The sequence below is a fragment of the Oncorhynchus gorbuscha genome, linkage group LG15 (assembly GCF_021184085.1).
Source record: "Oncorhynchus gorbuscha isolate QuinsamMale2020 ecotype Even-year linkage group LG15, OgorEven_v1.0, whole genome shotgun sequence".
Lineage (NCBI taxonomy): Eukaryota > Metazoa > Chordata > Actinopteri > Salmoniformes > Salmonidae > Oncorhynchus > Oncorhynchus gorbuscha.
Window position 1 is genome coordinate 24,579,010 of NC_060187.1, and position 20,789 is coordinate 24,599,798.

The 20,789-nt window shown below is 42.3% G+C and overlaps 1 protein-coding gene across 1 annotated transcript in view; it reads left to right on the forward strand.

Moving 5' to 3' along the window:
* Nucleotides 1-20,349, forward strand: part of LOC123996369 (BMP/retinoic acid-inducible neural-specific protein 3-like) — a 61,637-nt gene extending 41,288 nt beyond the window's left edge. Inside the window, exons 6-9 of the mRNA XM_046299742.1 lie at nt 365-601; nt 10,349-10,571; nt 18,353-18,695; nt 18,840-20,349. Coding sequence (XP_046155698.1) covers nt 365-601; nt 10,349-10,571; nt 18,353-18,695; nt 18,840-19,628 — 1,592 coding nt within the window. The 3' untranslated portion in view covers nt 19,629-20,349. The remainder of the gene's footprint in view (nt 1-364; nt 602-10,348; nt 10,572-18,352; nt 18,696-18,839) is intronic.
* Nucleotides 20,350-20,789: the final 440 nt, after the last annotated feature.

Sequence of the window (20,789 nt, forward strand, 5' to 3'; positions counted from 1 at the left end):
ATATATTCTTATCCCATCCCTTTACTAGATTGTGTATATTAGGTTTTGCTGTGGAATATGTTAGATATTAGGTTTTGTTGTGAAATTGTTAGATATTACCTGTTAGATACTGCTGCACTGTCTGATCGAGAAGCATAAGCATTTCGCTACACTCACAATAACATCAACTAACCATCTGTATGTGACCAATACAATTTGATTTGATTTGATTTGACATTGTTAGTGTAACAAGGCTAACAACTACACTTGAACTGCCTTGTGATTCACCGACTATAAATCACTTATTGCTATACTCTCATACAGTACCATAACTGTACACTTTGATGGTGGTACTAAATCTCGGTTGTGTTGTGTTGTTTTACAGGCCTGCAGGTTATCCTGCCAGACTACCTGAGGGACAGTTTTGTCCAGGCTGCTCTAAGCTACATTGCCTGTAATGGGGAGGGGGGCTTCATCTGTAAGGACAATGACTGCTGGTGCAAGTGTGACACCAAGTTCCCAGAATGCAACTGTCCCTACATGGACATCCAAGCCATGGAGGACAGTCTACAGAGGATCACTGAGACCTGGGGGACACTCTACAAGGAGTTTGAGGATTCAGGTGAGGACAAATTGGCTCTAAAACTTTTGAAATGTATTTTTATATCTCTAGTAGACAAACACGCCTTAGAGATAAAAATAGAACAAATCCTTGGTTTTGTAATGAACTTTCAGATCTCATTATAATGAGAAATCAGGCTTGGGCCAAGGCTAGAAAACCGAATTGGTAGCAGATTGGCAGTGTTTCAGGCAATTGAGAAATATATGTATTTCCTCAATAAAGAAAGCTAAATCAAGCTACTTTTTTAAGTTCAATCTCAGACTCTGCTGGTGATCCGTCAACATGTTGGAAAACAGTTCATGCACTGAAGCGTGATATTGATATGTGATGCTTTTAATCAGCATTTTATCTCAGCAGGCTTTTTATTTGAAATAAATTGTGATTTAATTTAGCCTGGTCAGTCATTATACTGCTTTTCCCTCCACCAGCGTCTAGTTGGCTCAATGGAAGATCAGTGAATCTTTGTTTTCATTTCAGCAATGTTCCACTTTTTAACGCCTTGCTTAAAAAAATCAATTGGACTGGTTTGCTTTATCGTTTCCTGCTGCAGCTTTCTGCTCCCCTGATTGCAGAGTCATTGACACATATTTTTAATCTGACGATTATCTCAGGGTTTAGAAGGCGGCCCATTTGCTCGATCTCCACAAAGGTTGTTAAACCTCCAATAATTATATTCTCTGAAATGTTTTATGAAAGGTTTCCTTGATATTACGAAAGGCGTCCCACAGGGATTGATTTTAGGTCATGTACATTTTTATATATAAAAATGTTGGTCTATCTGCAAAAAAATGCAGATGACACGGTTTTGTATGCTATTGCCCCCACGGTTGACCAGGCTCTTTCGGAGCTTCAATCTATCTTCATTGCTTTGCAGAAAGCATTTGTTGAACTGAAATGGGTACTTAATGCAGGTCAATCCAAGTATACGTGATTCTCCAAATCACATAAAAACGTATCTGATGCTTTATGCATGGTGGTGTCCTCGTGTCCCCGCTTATAAATATCTGGGTATCAGGATTGATAAAAAGCTATCTTTCAAAAAGCTTGATAATGAATTACATTGAACAAAAAACAAACTCAACATGCAACAATTTCAAAGATTTTACTGAGTTACAGTTCATATAAAGGAATCAGTCAATTGAAATTAATAAATTAGGCCCTAATCTATCGATTTCACATGACTGTGACACATCTCGTGACAGACACAGCGTGACACATCTCCTTTGCATAGATTTGATCAGGCTGTTGATTGTGGCCTATGGAATGTTGTCCCACTCCTCTTCAATGGCTGTGTGAAGTTGCTGGATATTGGCGGGAACTGGAACATGCTGTCGTACACGTCGATCCAGAGCATCCCAAACATGCTCAATGGGTGACATGTCTGGTCATGCAGGTCATGGAAGAACTGGGACATTTTCAGCTTCCAGGAATTGTATACAGATACTTGCAACATGGGGCCATGCATTATCATGCTGAAACATGAGGTGATGGAGGCAGATGAATGGTACGACAATGGGCCTCAGGATCACATCACGGTATCTCTGTGCATTCAAATTACCATTGATAAAATGAAATTGTGTTCGTTGTCCATAGCTTATGCCTGGCCATATTATAACCCTACCGCCACCATGGGGTTCCCTGTTGAAATCAGCAAACCGATTAATTAGGGCCGATTTCAAGTTTTCATAACAATCAGTAATCTGTATTTTTGGACACCGATTATGGCCGATTACATTGCACTCCACGAGGAGACTGCGTGGCAGGCTGACTACCTGTTATGCGAGTACTGCAAGGATCCAAGGTAAGGTGCTAGCTAGCATTAAACTTATCTTCGAAAAAACAATCAATCCCAACATAATCACTAGTTAACTACACACGTTTGATGATATTACTAGTTTATCTACCTTGTCCTGCGTTGCATATAATCAATGCGGTGCCTGTTAATTTATCATTGAATCACAGCCTACTTTGCCAGACGGGTGATTTAACAAGCGCATTTGCGAACAAAGTGCTGTCGTTGCACCAATGTGTTCCTTAACCATAAACATCAATGCCTTTCTTAAAATCAATACACAAGTATATATTTTTAAACCTGCATATTTACTTAATATTGCCTGCTAACATGAATTTCTTTTAACTAGGGGAATTGTGTCACTTCTCTTGCGTTCTGTGCAAGCAGAGTCAGGGAATATGCAGCAGTTTGGGCCGCCTGCCTCATTGCGAACTGTGTGAAGACCATTTCTTCCTAACAAAGACCGTAATTAATTTGCCAGAATTGTACATAATTTTGACATAACATGGATGGTTGTGAAATGTAACATCAATATTTAGACTTAGGGATGCCACCAGTTAGATAAATTACGTAACGGTTCCGTATTTCACTGAAAGAATAAACGTTTTTTTTCTCCAAAATGATAGTTTCCAGATTTGACCATATTAATAACCTAAGGCTCGTATTTCTGTGTGTTATTATGTTATAATTAAGTCTATGATTTGATAGAGCAGTCTGACTGAGCGGTGGTAGGCAGCAGCAGGCTCGTAATCATTCATTCAAACAGCACTTTCCTGCATTTTCCAGCAGCTCTTCGCTGTGCTTCAAGCATTGCGCTGTTTATGACTTCAAGCATATCAACTCCTGAGATTAGGCTGGCAAAACTAAAGTACCTATTAGAACATCCAATAGTCAAAGGTATAATAAATACAAATGGTATAGAGAGTCCAATAATAACTACAACCTAAAACTTCTTACCTGGGAATATTGAAGACTCATGTTAAAAGGAACAACCAGCTTTCATATGTTCTGAGCAAGAAATTTAGCAAGTTAGCTTTTTTACATGGCACATATTGCACGTTTACTTTCTTCTCCAACACTTTGTTTTTGCATTATTTAAACCAAATTGAACATGTTTCATTATTTATTTAAGACTAAATTGATTTTATTGATGTATTATATTAAGTTAAAAAAAAGTGTTAATTCAGTATTGTTGTAATTGTAATTATTACAAATATATATATATATATATATATATATATATATATATATATATATAAAATCTGTTGATTAATCGGTATCGGCTTTTTTTGGTCCTCCAATAATTGGTATCGGTATCGGCGATGAAAAATCATAATCAGTCGACCTCTACGCCATACACCAGGATTTCCTAAACTCGGTCCTCGGGACCCCAAGGGGTGCATGTTTTGCTTTTTGCCCGAGCTGATTCAAATAATCAACTAATCATCAATCTTTGATAATATGAATCAGCTGTGTAGTGTTAGGGTAAAAACAAAAATGTGCACTATTTGGGGTCCCGAGGACCGAGTTTGGGAGTTCCTGCCATACATACTGTCTGTCATCTGTTCGGTACAGTTTAAACTGGGATTCATTTGTGAAGAGCACACCTGTCCAGCGTGCCAGTGGCCATCATACGTGAGCATTTGCACACTGCAGTCAGGTCAAGACCCTGGTGAGGACAAAGATCACTCTGAGACGTTTTCTGACATTTTGTGCAGAAATTCTTCATTATGCGAACCCACAGTTTCATCAGTTGTCCAAGTGGCTGGTCTCAGATGATCCCGCGGGTAAAGAAGTGGAGGTCCTGGGCATTGGACACAGTTTATCAAAGCGCACTCCAGTACACACTGCATTCTGTATCAGAAAGTAGGCTGGCCTTCTTTGAAGTCTCGTAGATCGATGCATTGCGCCCTTGTTTATAAAGCATTCCTGCATAAACTTCTGCCGGACCTTACTACATTGTTAACTTACATACAAGATACCAAATCAAATCAAATTTTATTTGTCACATACACATGGTTAACAGATGTTAATGCGAGTGTAGGGAAATGCTTGTGCTTCTAGTTCCGACAATGCAGTAATAACCAACTACATATGAGATGAGTAATATAGCGTATGTAAACATTATATTAAGTGGCATTGTTAAAGTGGCTAGTGATACATGTATTACATAAAGATGGCAGATGCAGTAGGTGGTATAGAGTACAGTATATACATATGAGATGAGTAATGTAGGGTATGTAAACATCATGTTAAGTGGCATTGTTTAAAGTGGCTAGTGATACATTTTTTACATGTATGGCAGCAGCCACTCAATGTTGATGGTGGCTGTTTAACAGTCTGATGGACTTGAGATAGAAGTTGTTTTTCAGTCTCTCGGTCCCTGCTTTGATGCACCTGTACTGACCTCGCCTTCTGGATGATAGCGGGTTGAACAGGCAGTGGCTCGGGGGGTTGTTGTCCTTGTTCTTTATGGCCTTCCTGTGACATCGGGTGGTGTAGGTGTCCTGGAGGGCAGGTAGATTGCCCCCGGTGATGCGTTGTGCAGACCTCACTACCCTCTGGAGAGCCTTATGATTGTGGGCAGAGCAGCTGCCGTACCAGGCGGTGATACAGCTCGACAGGATGCTCTCGATTGTGCATCTGTAAAAGTTTGTGAGTGCTTTTCGTGACAAGCCAAATTTTGAAGAGGCACTGCTGCGCCTTCTTCACCACACTGTTTGTGTGGGTGGACCAATTCAGTTTGTCTGTGATGTGTACGCCGAGGAACTTAGAACTTTCTACCCTCTCCACTACTGTCCTGTCGATGTGGATAGGGGGGTGCTCCCTCTGCTGTTTCCTGAAGTCCACGATCATCTCCTTTGTTTTGTTCACGTTGAGTGTGAGGTTATTTTCCTGACACCACACTCCAAGGGCCCTCACCTCCTCCTTGTAGGCCGTCTCGTTGTTGTTGGTAATCAAGCCTACCACTGAAGTGTTGTCTGCAAACTTGATGATTGAGTTGGAGGCGTGCATGGCCACGCAGTCGTGGGTGAACTGGGAGTACAGGAGAGGGCTCAGAACGCACCCTTTTTGGGACCCAGTGTTGAGGATCAGCAGGGTGGAGATGTTGTTTCCTACACTCACCACCTGGGGGCGGCCCGTCAGGAAGTCCAGTACACAGTTGCACAGGGCGGGGTCGAGACCCAGGGTCTCGAGCTTGATGACGAGTTTGGAGGGTACTATGGTGTTAAATGCTGAGCTGTAGTCGATGAACAGCATTCTCACATAGCTATTCCTCTTGTCCAGATGGGTTAGGGCCGTGTGCAGTGTGGTTGCGATTGCGTCGTCTGTGGACATATTTGGGCGGTAAGCAAATTGGAGTGGGTCTAGGGTGTCAGGTAGGGTGGAGGTGATATGGTCCTTGACTAGTCTCTCAAAGCACTTCATGATGACGGATGTGAGTGCTACGGAGCGGTCGTCGTTTAGCTCAGTTACCTTAGCTTTCTTGGGAACAGGAACAATGGTTGCCCTCTTGAAGCATGTGGGAACAGCAGACTGGGATAACGATTGATTGAATATGTCCGTAAACACACCAGCCAGCTGGTCTGCGCATGCTCTGAGGACGCGGCTGGGGATGCTGACTGGGCCTGCAGCCTTGCGAGGGTTAACATGTTTAAATGTTTTACTCACGTCGGCTGCAGTGAAGGAGAGTCCGCAGGTTTTGGTAGCGGGTTGTGTCAGTGGCACTGTATTGTCCTCAAAGCGAGCAAAGAAGTTGTTTAGTCTGTCTGGGAGCAAGACATCCTGGTCTGCGACGGGGCTGGTTTTCTTTTTGTAATCCGTGATTGACTGTAGACCCTGCCACATACCTCTTGTGTCTGAGCCGTTGAATTGCGACTCTACTTTGTCTCTTTGATGACGCTTAGCTTGTTTGATTGCCTTGCGGAGGGAATAGCTACACTGTTTGTATTCGGTCATGTTTCCGGTCACTTTGCCCTGGTTAAAAGCAGTGGTTCACGCTTTCAGTTTCGTGAGAATGCTGCCATCAATCCACGGTTTCTGGAAAATGTTATTTGTCACATGTGCAAAAATACAACAGGTGTAGACCTTTCCTTGAAATGCTAACTTACAAGCCCTTAACCAACAATGCAGTTTTATGAAAATATTTACTGAATAAACTAAAGTAAAAAATAAATAAAAATAAAAGGCAACACTGAGTCAATGTAAGTGGTTATAGGTTAGTCAAGGTAATTTGTACATGTAGGTAGGGGTAAAGTGACTATGTCGTGCGGTAGCAGAGAGAACAGTCTATGACTTCGGTGACTGGAGTCTTCGACCATTTTTTGGACCTTCCTCTGACACCGCTTATTTATTTTTTTGGCACCTTACTTGTGGAATAGTCTCCAAGACTCTCTCAAATAAGTTGTTTTGCTTTTCCTGTATTGTTGTGAAAATGTATGTGTATAGTATATATTGATGTGTATTAATATGTACAGTACCAATCAAAAGTTTGAACACACCTACTCATTCAAGGGTTTTTCTTAATTTTTACTATTTTCTACATTGTGGAATAATCGTGAAGACAATAATAAGAGACTTGCTTGGGCCAAGAAACATGAGCAATGGACATTAAAAATCTGTCCTTTGGTCTGATGAGTACAAATTAAATTTTTTGGGTTCCAACTGCCGTGACTTTGCCAGATGCAGAGTAGGTGAATGGATTATCTCTGCATGTGTGGTTCCCACCGTGAAGCATGGAAGAGGTGGTGTGGTGGTATGGGGTTTCTTTGCTAGGGACACTCTCTGTGATTTATTTAGAATTCAAGGCTCTCTTATCCAGTATTGCTACCACAGCATTCTGCAGCGATACGTCATCCCATCTGGTTTGCGCTTAGTGGGAATGTAATTTGTTTTTCAACAGGACAATGACCCAACACACCTCCAGGCTGTGTAAGGGCTATTTGACCAAGAATTAGAGTGATGGAATGCTGCATCAGATGACCTGGCCTCCACAATCACCCGACCTCAACCGAATTGAGATGGTTTGGGATGAGTTGGGCAGCAGAGTGAAGGAAAAGCAACCAACAAGTGCTCAGCGGATGTGGGAACGACTTCAAAACTATTGGAAAAGCATTCCATGTGAAGCTGGTTGAGAGAATGCCAAGAGTGTGCAAAGCTCTCATCAAGGCAAAGGGTGGCTACTTTGAGGATGGCTCAACACAGTACATGTCAGCTACTACAGTGACTAAAATGACTGCAACCCGTATCAAAGAGTTTCAGTTAGTTTCAGAGTGGGTGGAAAGGAATAAGTTAGTCCTAAATATTTCTAAAACTAAAAGCACTGTATCTGTAACTGTCATGGTCAAAACACATTGATACAACAGTAGCTAAGATGGGGAGAAGTATGTCCATGATAAGGCGCTGCTCTACCTTCTTGACAGCAATGTCAACAAGGCAGGTCCTACAGGCCCTAGTTTTGTCGCACCTCGACTACTGTTCAGTTGTGTGGTCAGGTGCCACAAAAAAGGACTTTGCAATCGGTTCAGAACAGGGCAGCACGGCTGGCCCTTGGATATACACAGAGAGATAATATTAATATGCATGTCAATCTCTCCTGGCTCAAAGTAGAGGAGAGATTGATTTCATCACTGCTTGTATTTATGAGAGGTATTGACATGTTGAATGCACCGAGCTGTCTGTTTAAACCACTGGTGCACAGCTTAGACACCCATGCATTCCCCACAAGACGCCACAAGTGGCCTCCTCACAGTCCCCAAGTCCAGAACAGACTATGGAAGGTGAACAGTACTAAACAGAGCCATGACTACATGGAACTCTATTTCACATCAAGTAACTCATGCAAGCAGTAAAATTAGATTAAAACAACAGATTAAAAAAACACCTTATGGAACAGCAGGGACTGTGACGCAACACAAACATAGGCACAGACACATGCATACACACACACACACGATAGCATATGCACTATACACACACGTACTCATGGATTTTGTAGTATATATACAGTATGTGGTAGTCGGGGCCTGAGGGCACACAGTCTGTGACTGTATTGTAATGCTTTTTAAAAATTGTATAAACTGCCTTAATTTTGCTGGACCCCAGAAAGAGTAGCTGCTGCCTTGGCACTGCTGATGAGGATCCATAATAAATACAAACACAAATACTTTGAAGAACCTCAAATATAAACTATATATTTAGATTTGTTTAACCCTTTTTTGGTTACTACATGATTCCATATGTGTTATTTCATAGTTGTAATGTCTTCACAACTATTCTACAGTGTAGAATATAGTAAAATAAACTTTTAAAAAACTGGTATGAGTAGGTGTGTTCAAACTTTTGTCTGGTACTGTATATAGGGCTGATCTGTGAAAGAGACTGCTCGTCTCAGCCTCACTCCCTGTCAAAGTAAAGTTTAAATATAAAATGAATACAAAATTGTTTTAGATCCTATTATATATTAAGATGCTCAAACTATTACACGTTTACTTTGATATATGAAGTGTCCAGTGCCACTCAGTTGACATGCAATATCTACAGGTGTCTTCAGCTAGCTTAGCTGTAAACTTACTCGTTGTGCATGCAGTTGATAATATATAAATTAATGTGGACAATCTTTGAAAAGTTTCTGTAGGGGACTATATGAGCTGAATAAAAGTGTTTTATCATGTCACACCCTTAAAGGTGGAGGACCGTTCCTGTGTACCCAAGACATATTTATATATACAGTTGAAACAGTGTAAACCATAATGACTCACAGTGAAACCTGGGGGACTTGGCACAGGATCTGTGTACAGCAAATCACAACCTGACAGGATTGGATTACAAAATCAACATCTCCTTGCACAGGTAGTTTACAATATGTCTCGAGCAGATTAATCACACATAAAAAAACATTTATTACATTTACATTTACATTTAAGTCATTTAGCAGACGCTCTTATCCAGAGCGACTTACAAATTGGTGCAATCACCTTATGACATCCAGTGGGACAGTCACTTACAATAGTGCATCTAAAACTTAGGGGGGGTGGGGTGAGAGGGATTACTTAACCTATCCTAGGTATTCCTTAAAGAGGTGGGGTTTCAGGTGTCTCCGGAAGGTGGTGATTGACTCCGCTGTCCTGGCGTCGTGAGGGAGTTTGTTCCACCATTGGGGGGCCAGGGCAGCGAACAGTTTTGACTGGGCTGAGCGGGAGCTGTACTTCCTCAGTGGTAGGGAGGCGAGCAGGCCAGAGGTGGATTACAAGTCCAGTGTTTCACATTGGCATAGTAACATCTTATGAATGAGGGCACTTAGTATAATCTGGGGGTATTATTGCCTCTCTATGTCACCCTGCAGTGGCCATGGTTGCTGAGGTGAAATCAGAATGGATGGGCATTTTTTTCTCTTCTATTTTTTTGGTGTGTGAAATATCTGCAATTACTTTCAAAGTTTATGTTTTAATAGCAGGGAGGAGAGGAGAGTGCAGGGCAGTGCCAGGAATAAAGAGTTTTTCAGGTGTGGTCGTAAACGTGTCCTTCGGTAAAGGATATCAAAGACGTGTCAACGTTCTGCTCTATCAGCGGAATGGGATGCCAGCAGGAAGAAAGTAACCACGGAAACGTAGAACATGGCAGTTCTGGAACCAATTACATTGTTCTCCTTTAGCCTTGAGGAATGTGGCAACATGCCTGAAGTGATCTTATGCACTTTCTTTTCCAGCGTAGGACCAAACAGAATGTGCAGGGAAAATCCCAGTTATACCTTTTGTAAGCAGATTTGTTTCATTGTTTTACTTTAAATCACTGTGTCCCGTTCATTTCTTTGCTTTAAATAATTTCCAGGGGTTAAGAAAGTTCTACCTCCACAGATCACAGTCCCCTGGCCATATTCATGGCATGTTCATTTAAAAACAATCACCTTTAGAAAAAGTTGCCTCTTCTTTTCATTTTCACTCTCTTTCTGACAGATGAGTTCAAGACCTTCCTTATGAGGCTCCCGCAGAACTTCTTCCTGAACGTGTCGACTATCCAGCACCTTTGGTCGTTGGATGGCGTGTTCCAGTGGCGCTACGAGCAGCTGGAGAACAGCATGAGTGTGCTCTTCAGACGGGCCCAGAGAGTGGTGTTCAAGCTCTTCAGCCTCAGCAAGAGGTGCCAGAGGCAGCCTCACATCCGCCTACCCAGAGAATGGTAAGAGTCCCGTTTTGCTCCTACAATACAGTTCTTTCCACTGAGCCCCAATTACACTTTAATCACCCATCCAGGAAGCTGATAGCGATCCTCTCTACCTCTCCCTGTGTGAGTGGGAGAAACAGGGAGCCAGCCAAGCAATGTTTATCTACTTTATTACTGCTGCTCTGAAGAAAACTGGAAGTACTATACTTTTTTTGTGAAGAGAAATCTCCCTAGACTGTGGAGAGATGGAGAGATGGAGAGAGGAAGTGGAATGTTTGTCAGTTTGCCTGGGAGTGAAGCGGAACACTTGAAAGGCTAACACTTGAAAGGCTCCCCTACGTCCCGTTCGTTCGCAGCACTTCACACAGACGATGTATGATTGATTTCACTTCCTGGGGCCAGTTCCACTGCTAACAATGAAATGAAATCAACTCATTTAATTAAATATAATTTGTCACATGATTCATAAACAACAAGTACAGACTAAGAGTGAACAATGCAGGGTTAAAGATAAACAATAAAAAATACAAAATAAAAATAGAAATAGCAACAAGAGGAATAAATACACAGTGAATAACAAATAACAATGACGAGTAAAAATAACATATAGATATATATATAGGTTATACAAAATTAAATGGCTATACACAGGGAGTACAAAAATATCATGGCTATATACAGAGAGTAGAAACTAACCCCTTCACTCTTTCCACATTTTGTTATGTTACAGCCTTAATCTAAAATAGATGTTTTGGTTTAAACTCATCAATCTACACGCAATACCCCATAATGAGAAAGCAAAGACAGGTTTTTAGACATTTTTGCTAATTTATTACAAATAACAAACAGAAAAACCTTATTTACATAAGTATTCAGACCCTTTGATTTGAGATTCGAAAATGAGCACAGGTGCAACCTGTTTCATTGATCATCCTTGAGATGTTTGTACAACTTGATTGTAATCCACCTGTAGTAAATTCAATTGATCGGACATGATTTGGAAAGGCACACACCTCTCTATATAAGATTGCACAGTTGGCAGTGCATGTTAGAATAAAAACCAAGCCTTGTGGTCAAAGGAATCATCTTACCCAATAAGACTCAAGGCTGTAATTGCTGCCAAAGGTGCTTCAACAAAGTACTGAGTAAAGGCTCTGATTACTTATATAAATGTCATATTTCAGTTTCTTTTTTTAGGAATTTGCAAACATTTCTAAAAACCTGCTTTGTAATTATGGGGTATTATGTGTATATGTGCTATTCATAATTCCTGACATTTAATCCAAGTAAAATTCCATGTCTTAGGTCAGTTAGGATCACAACTTTATTTTAAGAATGTGAAATGTCAGAATAATAGCCGAGAGAATGATTTATTTCAGCTTTTATTTATTTTATCACATTCCCAGTGGGTCAGAAATGTACATACACTCAATTAGTATTTGGTAGCATTGCATTTAAATTGTTTAACTTGGGTCAAACTTTTCAGGTAGCCTTCCACAAGCTTCCCACAATAAGTTGGGTGAATTTTGTCCAATTCCTCCTGACAGAGCTGGTGGAACTGATTCAGGTTTGACGGCCTCCTTGCTCACACACGCTTTTTCAGTTCTGCCCACAAATGTTCTATGGGATTGAGGTCAGGGCTTTGTGATGGCCACTCCAATACCTTAACTTTGTTGTCCTTAAGCCTTTTTGCCACAATTTTGGAAGTATGCTTGGGGTCATTGTCCATTTGGAAGACCCATTTGCGACCAAGCTTTAACTTCCTGACTGATGTCTTGAGATGTTGCTTCAATATATCCAGTTATTTTTCCTTCCTCATGATGCCATATATTTTGTGAAGTGCACCAGTCCCTCCTGTAGCAAAGCACCCCCACAATATGATGCTACCACCCCCATGCTTCGTGGTTGGTATGGTGTTCTTCGGCTTGTAAGCCTCCGCCTTTTCCCTCCAAACATAACGAGGTCATTATGGCCAAACAATTATATTTCTCCAACAAGTATGATCTTGCAAACCATAGTCTGGATTTTTTATGGCGGTTTTGGAGCAGTGGCTTCTTCCTTACTGAGCGGCCTTTCAGGTTGTATCGGTATAGCACTCGTTTTACTGTGGATATAGATACTTTTGTACCTGTTTCCTCCAGCATCTTCAGAAGCTTCTTTGCTGTTGTTCTGGGATTGATTTGCACTTTTCGCACCAAAGTACATTCATCTCTAGGAGACAGAACGCGTCTCCTTCCTGAGCGGCATGACGGCTGCGTGGTCCCATGGTATTTATACTTGCGTACTGTTGTTTGTACAGATGAGCGTTGTACCTTCACGAGTTTGGAAATTGCTCCCTAGGATGAACCAGACTTGTGAAGATCTATGATTTCTTTTCTGAGATCTTGGCTGATTTCTATTGATTTTCCCATGATGTTAAGCAAGGAGGCACTGAGTTTGAAGGTAGGCCTTGAAAATACATCCACGGGTACACCTCCAATTGACTAAAATGATGTCAATTAGCCTATCAGAAGCTTCTAAAGCCAGGACATAATTTTCTGGAATTTTTCAAGCTGTTTAAAGGCACAGTCAACTTAGTGTATGTAGACTTCTGACCCACTGGAATTGTGATACAGTGAATGAACAGTGAAATAATCTGTCTGTAAACAATTGTTGGAAAAATTACTTGTGTCATGCACAAAGTAGATGTTCTAACAGACTTGCCAAAACTATAGTTTGTTAACAAGAAAGTTGTGGAGTGGTTGAAAACAAGTTTGAATAACTCCAACCTAAGTGTATGTAAACTTCCGACTTCAGCTGTAGGTAGGGATAAATTGACTAGGCAACAGGATAGATAACATGCTGAGCTGTAGCAGCAGGGTGAAAGTGTGTGTGTGTGTGAGTGTGTTTGTATTGTGTTGGGGTGTAAATGTAAGTATGTGTGAGTGTATGAGTAGAGTCCAGTGTGTGTGTGCAGAGAGTCAGTGCAAGATCATTTGTAAAAATTATTTGGGTAGCCATTTGATTAGCTATTTAGCAGCCTTGTTTAGCAGTCTTATGGCTTGGGGGTAGAAGCTGTTCATGGTCCTGTTGGTTCCAGACTTGATGCACTGCACTTCGTGCACTTGCCATCCAGTAGCCGAGAGTACAGTCTATGACAATTTTTTAGGCCTTCCTCTGACACTCCCTGGATAGAGGTCCTGAATGGCAGAGATTATGACCACAGTGATGTACTGGGCCGTATCCATCACCCTCTGTTGCCTTGCTGTCGAGAGCCTTATAGTTGTCATACCAAGCTGTAATGCAGCCGTTCAAGATGCTCTCAATGGTGCAGCTGTAGAACTTTTTGAGGATCTGAGGGTCCATGCCAAATCTTTTCAGCCTCCTGAGTGGGAAGAGATGCTGTCGTTCCCTCTTCACAACTGAGTGTCTGTGTGTGGACCATGTTAATTACTTAGTGATACAGAGGAACTTGAAACTCTTGACCCGCTTCACTACAGCCCCCTCAATGTGTATGGGGCATGCTCCCCCCTACGTTTTATGTAGGCCACAATCAGCTCCTTTGTTTTTCTGACGTTGAGTAAAAGGTTGTTGTCCTGACACCACACTGCCAGGTCTCTGACCTCCTCTCTATAGGCTGCCTCGTCGTCGTTGTGTCAGTTCCTACCACCGTTGCGTCATCAGCAAAGTTGATGAAGGTGTTGGAGTCATGCGCGGCCTCGCAGACGTTGGTGAACTTGGAATACAGGCGAGGACTAAGCACACACCGTGTTGATGGTCAGCGTGGTGGACGTGTTGTTGCCTACCCCCAGGGGCCCGTCAGGTAGTTCAGGATCCAGTTGCAGAGGGAAGTGTTCAGTCCCATGGTCCTGAGCTTGTTGATGAGCTTAGAGGGGACTATTGTGTTAAATGCCAAGCTGTTGTCAATAAACAACATTCTTACATGTTGATTCCCTTTGTCCAGGTTTGTAAGGGCAGTGTGGAGTACAATAGAGATTGCATCATCTGTGGATGTGTTGGGGCGGTATGCGAATTGGAGTGGAGGAAGAGTGTCTGGGATGATGGTGTTGATGTGAGCCATAACCAGCCTTTCAAAGCATTTCATGGCTAAAGATGTGGGTGTGATAGTCATTTAGGCAGGTTACCTTGACGTTCTTGGGCATGATGACTATGGTGGTCTGCTTGAAACAAGTTTGTTTTACGGACTTGTTCAGGGATTGGTTCAATATTTCAGTAAAGAAACTTGCCAGCTGGTCAGCACATGCTCGGCGTATGCGTCTTGGTAAATCGTCTGGCCCTGTTAACCTGTTTAAAGGTCTTGCATCAGCTACTGAGAGCGTGATCACACAGTCATCCGGAACAGCTGGTGCTGTCATGCATGTTTCAATGTTGCTTGCATCGATGCGAGCATAGAAGGCATTTATCTTGCCTGGTAGACTCGTGCAGCTGGTCAGCTCACGGCTTGGTTTCCCTTTGTTAACTGTGATAGTTTACATGTCCTGACACGCTGTTGAGTGTCAGAGCCGGCGTAGTAAGATTCGATCTTAGGAAGTGTACGAAATGTACACAATTGTTTCCCGGAAGATAATGGGGTGCTGTCATTCAGGTGAGGGTTTAGTATGTTTTTATTTGGTCCAGGGGATGGTCGTGTAATTTGTAATCGGTTAACAAACCTAACGCAATGGTAAATCTAAGCGCTGGCGGTAGCGCTGTAGGTTCGGGGGGTGTCAGAAATATTTGATACATAGCATGTGCTCTTATATGTGTATGCGGACAAGGCCTACTGAGGGGTACCGGAGGTAAGCTTGCTACTGATATAATTGATTTTAAAAAACATATATATGAAGGAAATGGCTGACTCAAGTCAAATTAACCATTTGTGCAGTCCTAATTCATTTAAACTGTCTTCATTTTAATTTGACTTTAGGCTACTAACAACAAGAGGTCTTTCTGTTGGAGCATATTTCTTCTTATTCAAGGAATAAGAGGTAGGCCTACCTGTTTGACAGACACAATTATTGCCTACTATCCATAGATCGTCAGCCATTTCCTTCAATCACCATGAACCCATTAAATATCTCAGTGTCAGTGAGGGAAGGGCTTAATGTGGTAAGTTAAAACCAGGGCTCGAATTGGGGTGGTGGGGAGGGTATGTGATGGTATTGTGGCTTTTGTTAAGAGCTATAACAACGCTTTAGTCCGTAATACTATAAACAAGCTGTAAAATGCACGGGAAAGATGAGACTCTGATGCATATGGGATATCTTTGGTTTGTCTGTATGACATTCAGAGACTTCTGTAGCCGAGGAGACAAAAAAGTTATTCGATTGAGAAGTAATGTGTGATTCTGTCACAATCAACACAAATCTATTTTGGAACAACAATATCTTGGAATAAAATATAATAAATAAGAAAATGACAGTTTCCAGAATGAAAAAAAGTTACAAGTGCATATAGGCCTACCTGATGATATGCAGCTCCTGTGTAATTGAAAAAAAACAAAAAAACAATAGCCTATATAGAAATCAAACTGTCCAGTGCTGCAACCTGCCCTCATTCATTATCATGTTCTATTTTGGTATTAAAAGATTCTGCTTGATTCACGGCCTATGAATGTGCATTTTCTTGTTTTCGTATGGCCCTATACAGCTCATTGAGTGCGGTCTTAGTGGTAAATAGACAGCTATGAATAATATAGATTAAAACTCTTGGTAAATAGTATAGTCTGCAGCTTATCATGAGGTATTCTAACTCAGGTGAGCAAAACCTGGAGACGTCCTTAACATTAGACATTGGGCACCAGCTGTTGTTGACACAAAGACAATCCAACCTCCCTTCGTCTTACCTGAGTCTGCTGTCCGGTCTTGACGATGCATAGAAAAATCAGCACGATGTATATCCATGTCCACGTTCTGCCTCAAACTCTGAGAAACATAGAAACACAGTTTTTCAGGTCCCGTTGATGGGACCTACATCTCAAATGTAGCTCATCCTGTTTGTTCTCCAGTGATTGCATGTTCGCCAATAGAACAGAGGGTAATGGCAGTCTGTTTTGCCACTGCTTCCTCTTTCGTAGTAGGGCCTGGTCCGGAGTGAGCAGGATGTCCAGAGCTGCCAACTCCTTGAAGTAAAAATGTTTGTCCAATTCGAGGTTGGTGATCTCTGGTCATAGGAAATATGGTGGAGACATTATGCACAAATACAGTTAAGATCAGTGTAAAAACAAACAAAACACAAAAAAGAGCAGAATTGGTCAGGTAAGACTGCTACTATCCAGGCTGTATCACATCCGGCCTTGATTGGGAGTCCCATAGGGCGGCGCACAATTGGCTCAGCGTCGTCCGGGTTTGGCCGGAGTAGGCCGTCATTTTAAATAAGAATGTGTTCTTAATAACTGACTTGCCTAGTTAAATAAAGGTTAAATAAAAATTAATTAATAAAAAATAATAATCCACTGCAGTGCCATCTTCTTACACATTATGAAGGAATAATTTGGAGAGAGAAGTCGATTTATAGAGCAAATAATAATTTGCCTTCTGAGTCGGTTAAAACTACACTTTGTGTTCTAACTTTCACCATTAGTCCTATTGATTTTGCTCTCTAAATGCCTCTTTCACAATATTGTTCTCTTTTTTTCAAAGATGTGTATTTTCGCAGAGTGCATTAATAATGGTATCTGTTTTATTTAGTTTTTAACTCACAGAAGCATATTTTCCCATACAAAAGTATGTGGACACCCCTTCAAATGAGTGGATTCGGCTATTTCAACCAGACCCGTTGCTGACAGGTGTATAAAATCGAACACACAGCCATGCAATCTACAAAGACAAATTTTGGCAGTAGAATTGCCTTACTGTAGAGCTCAGTTAAATTCAAGGAAAAATCGAGTAAAAATCGTCTGTCCTCGGTTGCAACACTCACTACAGAGTCCCAAACTGCCTCTGGAAGCAACGTCAGCATAAGAACTGTTCGTCCGGAGCTTCATGAAATGGGTTTCAATGGACGAGCAGCCACACACAAGCCTATCACCATGCACAATGCAAAGCATCGGCTGGTGTGGTGTAAAGCTCCTCACCATTGGACTCTAGAGCAGTGGAAATGCGAGTGATGAATCACGCTTCACCATGTGGCATTCAGACGGACAAATCTGTTTTTGCCAGTAGAACGCTACCTACCCCAATGCATAGTGCCAACTGTACAGTTGGATGGAGGAGGAATAATGTTCTGAGGCTGTTTTTCCATGGTTTGGGCTAGGCCTCTTAGTTCCAGTGAATATAAATCGTAACTCTACAGCACACAATGAGCTTTCAACTTTGTGGCAATTTGGGGAAGGCCCTTTCCTGTTTCAACATTACAATGCCCACGTGCACAAATCGAGGTCCATCTCGACAAAATGGTTTGTCGAGATCGGTGTGGAAGAACTTGACTGGCCTGCACAGAGCCCTGACTCCATTGAACACCTTTGTGATGACTTGGAAAGCCCACTGCGAGCCAGGCATAATCACCCAACATCAGTGCCCGACATCACTAATGCTCTTGTGGCTGAACGGAAGCAAGTCCCCACAGCTGTGTTCCAACATCTAGTAGAAACTGTTCCGAGAAGAGTGGAGGCTGTTATAGCAGCAAATGGGAGAAAAACTTCATATTAATACCCATGATTTTGGAATGAGATGTTTGACGAACAGGTGTTCACATACTTTTGGTCATGTAGTGTATAATTGTGCAAAAAAGTTTCTAAATAAACCAATTAAATTCACATCCATTTTAATTCCCAAATGTTTTGTTTTATGTTGTCTGTCTCTCTGTCTACGTCCCAGGCCCCAATCCTACTGGCTGATACACTTCCAGTCTCTCCTCTATTGTTCTGAGAACAACCAGCTGGGTTCCTTCTCTGAGGAGCTCCACAGCTGTACCTGCAGCTACGAGCACAGCCCTTGCCAGCTGCCCCCACCATGTGCCATCGGAGAGGGTCCCGCCTGCGCAGCCTGTGCCCCAGACAACCACACACGATGTGGGAGCTGCAACCCTGGCTATGCCCTAACCCAGGGGGCCTGCAGACCCATGGTGGCTGACTCAACAGAGAACTACCTGGGCTTTGAGACAGACCTACAGGACCTGGAGCTGAGATACCTCCTGCAGAGGGCCGACCGTAGGCTGGAGGTAAATAGATGGCTATTTGATTTTGTGAACGATTTTATGGATAAGTTGTAGAGATATTTTAAATGTAATAAAGTTAAGTAGGATCTTGAAAAAGTAGATGGACTATTGTCTTAACAACTTAAACAACTGTATCTGTCCTTCCAGGTCCACGCCATCTTCATCAGCAATGACATGCGTCTGAACAGCTGGTTTGACCCATCCTGGAGGAAGAGGATGCTGCTGACGCTGAAAAGCAACAAGTACAAGTCCAACCTTGTCCACATGCTGCTGGGCGTGTCTCTCCAGATCTGCCTGACCAAGAACAGCACACTGGAGCCCGTCCTCACCCTCTACATCAACCCCTTCGGAGGCAGCCACTCTGAGAGCTGGTACATTCCAGTCAGTGAGAACAGCTTCCCAGACTGGACGGCCACCAAACTGGATCTACCCCTGGAGTGCTTCAACTGGACCCTGACACTGGGCAACAAGTGGAAGACCTTCTTTGAGACCATCCACATCTACCTGCGGAGCCGGATAAAGATGCAGGGCGCTGGAGGTCCGGCGGGGGCTGTGAACGACAGCCTCTACTATGAGCCATTAGAAATGGTTGACCCTTCACGGAACCTGGGCTACATGAAGATCAACAGCATCCAAGTATTTGGCTACAGCATGCACTTTGACCCAGAAGCAATCCATGACCTGATCCTGCAGCTGGACTACCCATACACCCAGGGGTCCCAGGACACGGCTCTGCTGCAGCTGCTGGAGATCAGGGACCGGGTCAACAGACTGTCCCCCCCAGGTCAGCAGAGACTAGACCTGTTCGCATGTCTGCTCAGACACCGGCTCAAACTGACAGCCAGTGAGGTGGTCCGCATACACGCCTCCCTGCAGGCCTTCAGCAACCGCCTGCCAAACTCTCTGGATTACGAGACCACCAAGCTGTGTAGTTAACAGCTACTATGGAATGACTGGGAGATGTTAAAGCTCAACGGCTACAAGGGGAACTATTGGACGGCTAAATGGTATAATGCTACAGTAGTTTGACTTTCAATGGTTTGTTGATTCTCTGGATTACAAGACCTTAAATGTATGTACTGAACCGTTACAGAGACACAATAAGGACATGTGAATTGTTTCTTTTGGCTTTCAGTTGGGTTGTGACTCAATGACTTGTAAATGGTTGAGAGATGCTGGAAGCTGGTGCTTTTTTGTCCACAGAAGACACACAAAAAATCTGACACCATAAACAAAAACAGATCTAGAAAATCAGATATGTAACTCTCTCCACATCCACTTCACCATCTTGTTTAAATACAACCCTGCTCATTTATACAGTGTATACTGAAGCCAACTGGAGGGACCTTTTAAGATACATGGTACAGTCTGTTTATTTGTAACTCTTTTATATGTTATTTTGCTTCAGTGACAGTGTACTTCCCATAACGACCAGAATACAGTGGTATCAGTCAGATTTGTAGATAACTTGTTATTAAAACATGGATTAACAACTGTGGAGAATATTTGTCAAACTTACTTATAGCCGAGTACAAGCTGTTGTTACATCTCATTGTCAGACACATTTATTGCAGCAATTAAAACCACTTAGGAACTGAGTGAATGAAATTAAACATGAGAGCAGAGTTTGATCAAATAATCATGAACCTCTATTTCATTAATTTATGCGGTTAGGTTATGGATGGTGACCAAGCATCTCCATCCTAATTAAGTAGACTTTGTAACAGGAACAATTTAATCAATATATTGTTGTACAGTGAATGTGCACACACACGGACACACACACCAAAAATGCAGATATGAGTGAACAAAGCTGAGATTATTGTAAAACTGGTTCCTTTAGGGTTGTGGCTTAAAAACCCACACAGTACTTTCTTCCATTATCTGCAACAGGTTGAATTGGAGCAGACCAGTAGACACCCCAGCTGCCCTCTAGGACCAGGAGTGATGGCCATCCAGTGCACTGGGTCACAGATCCATAACTGCAGTATTCATGTCAGGTCTATAAGGTGCCAGATCTCATTTACTAACATGGCCCGTATCTCATGGTATGGCTGTCCAGCGGAGCAGATGAAGGAGAGGTCACACACCTATGAA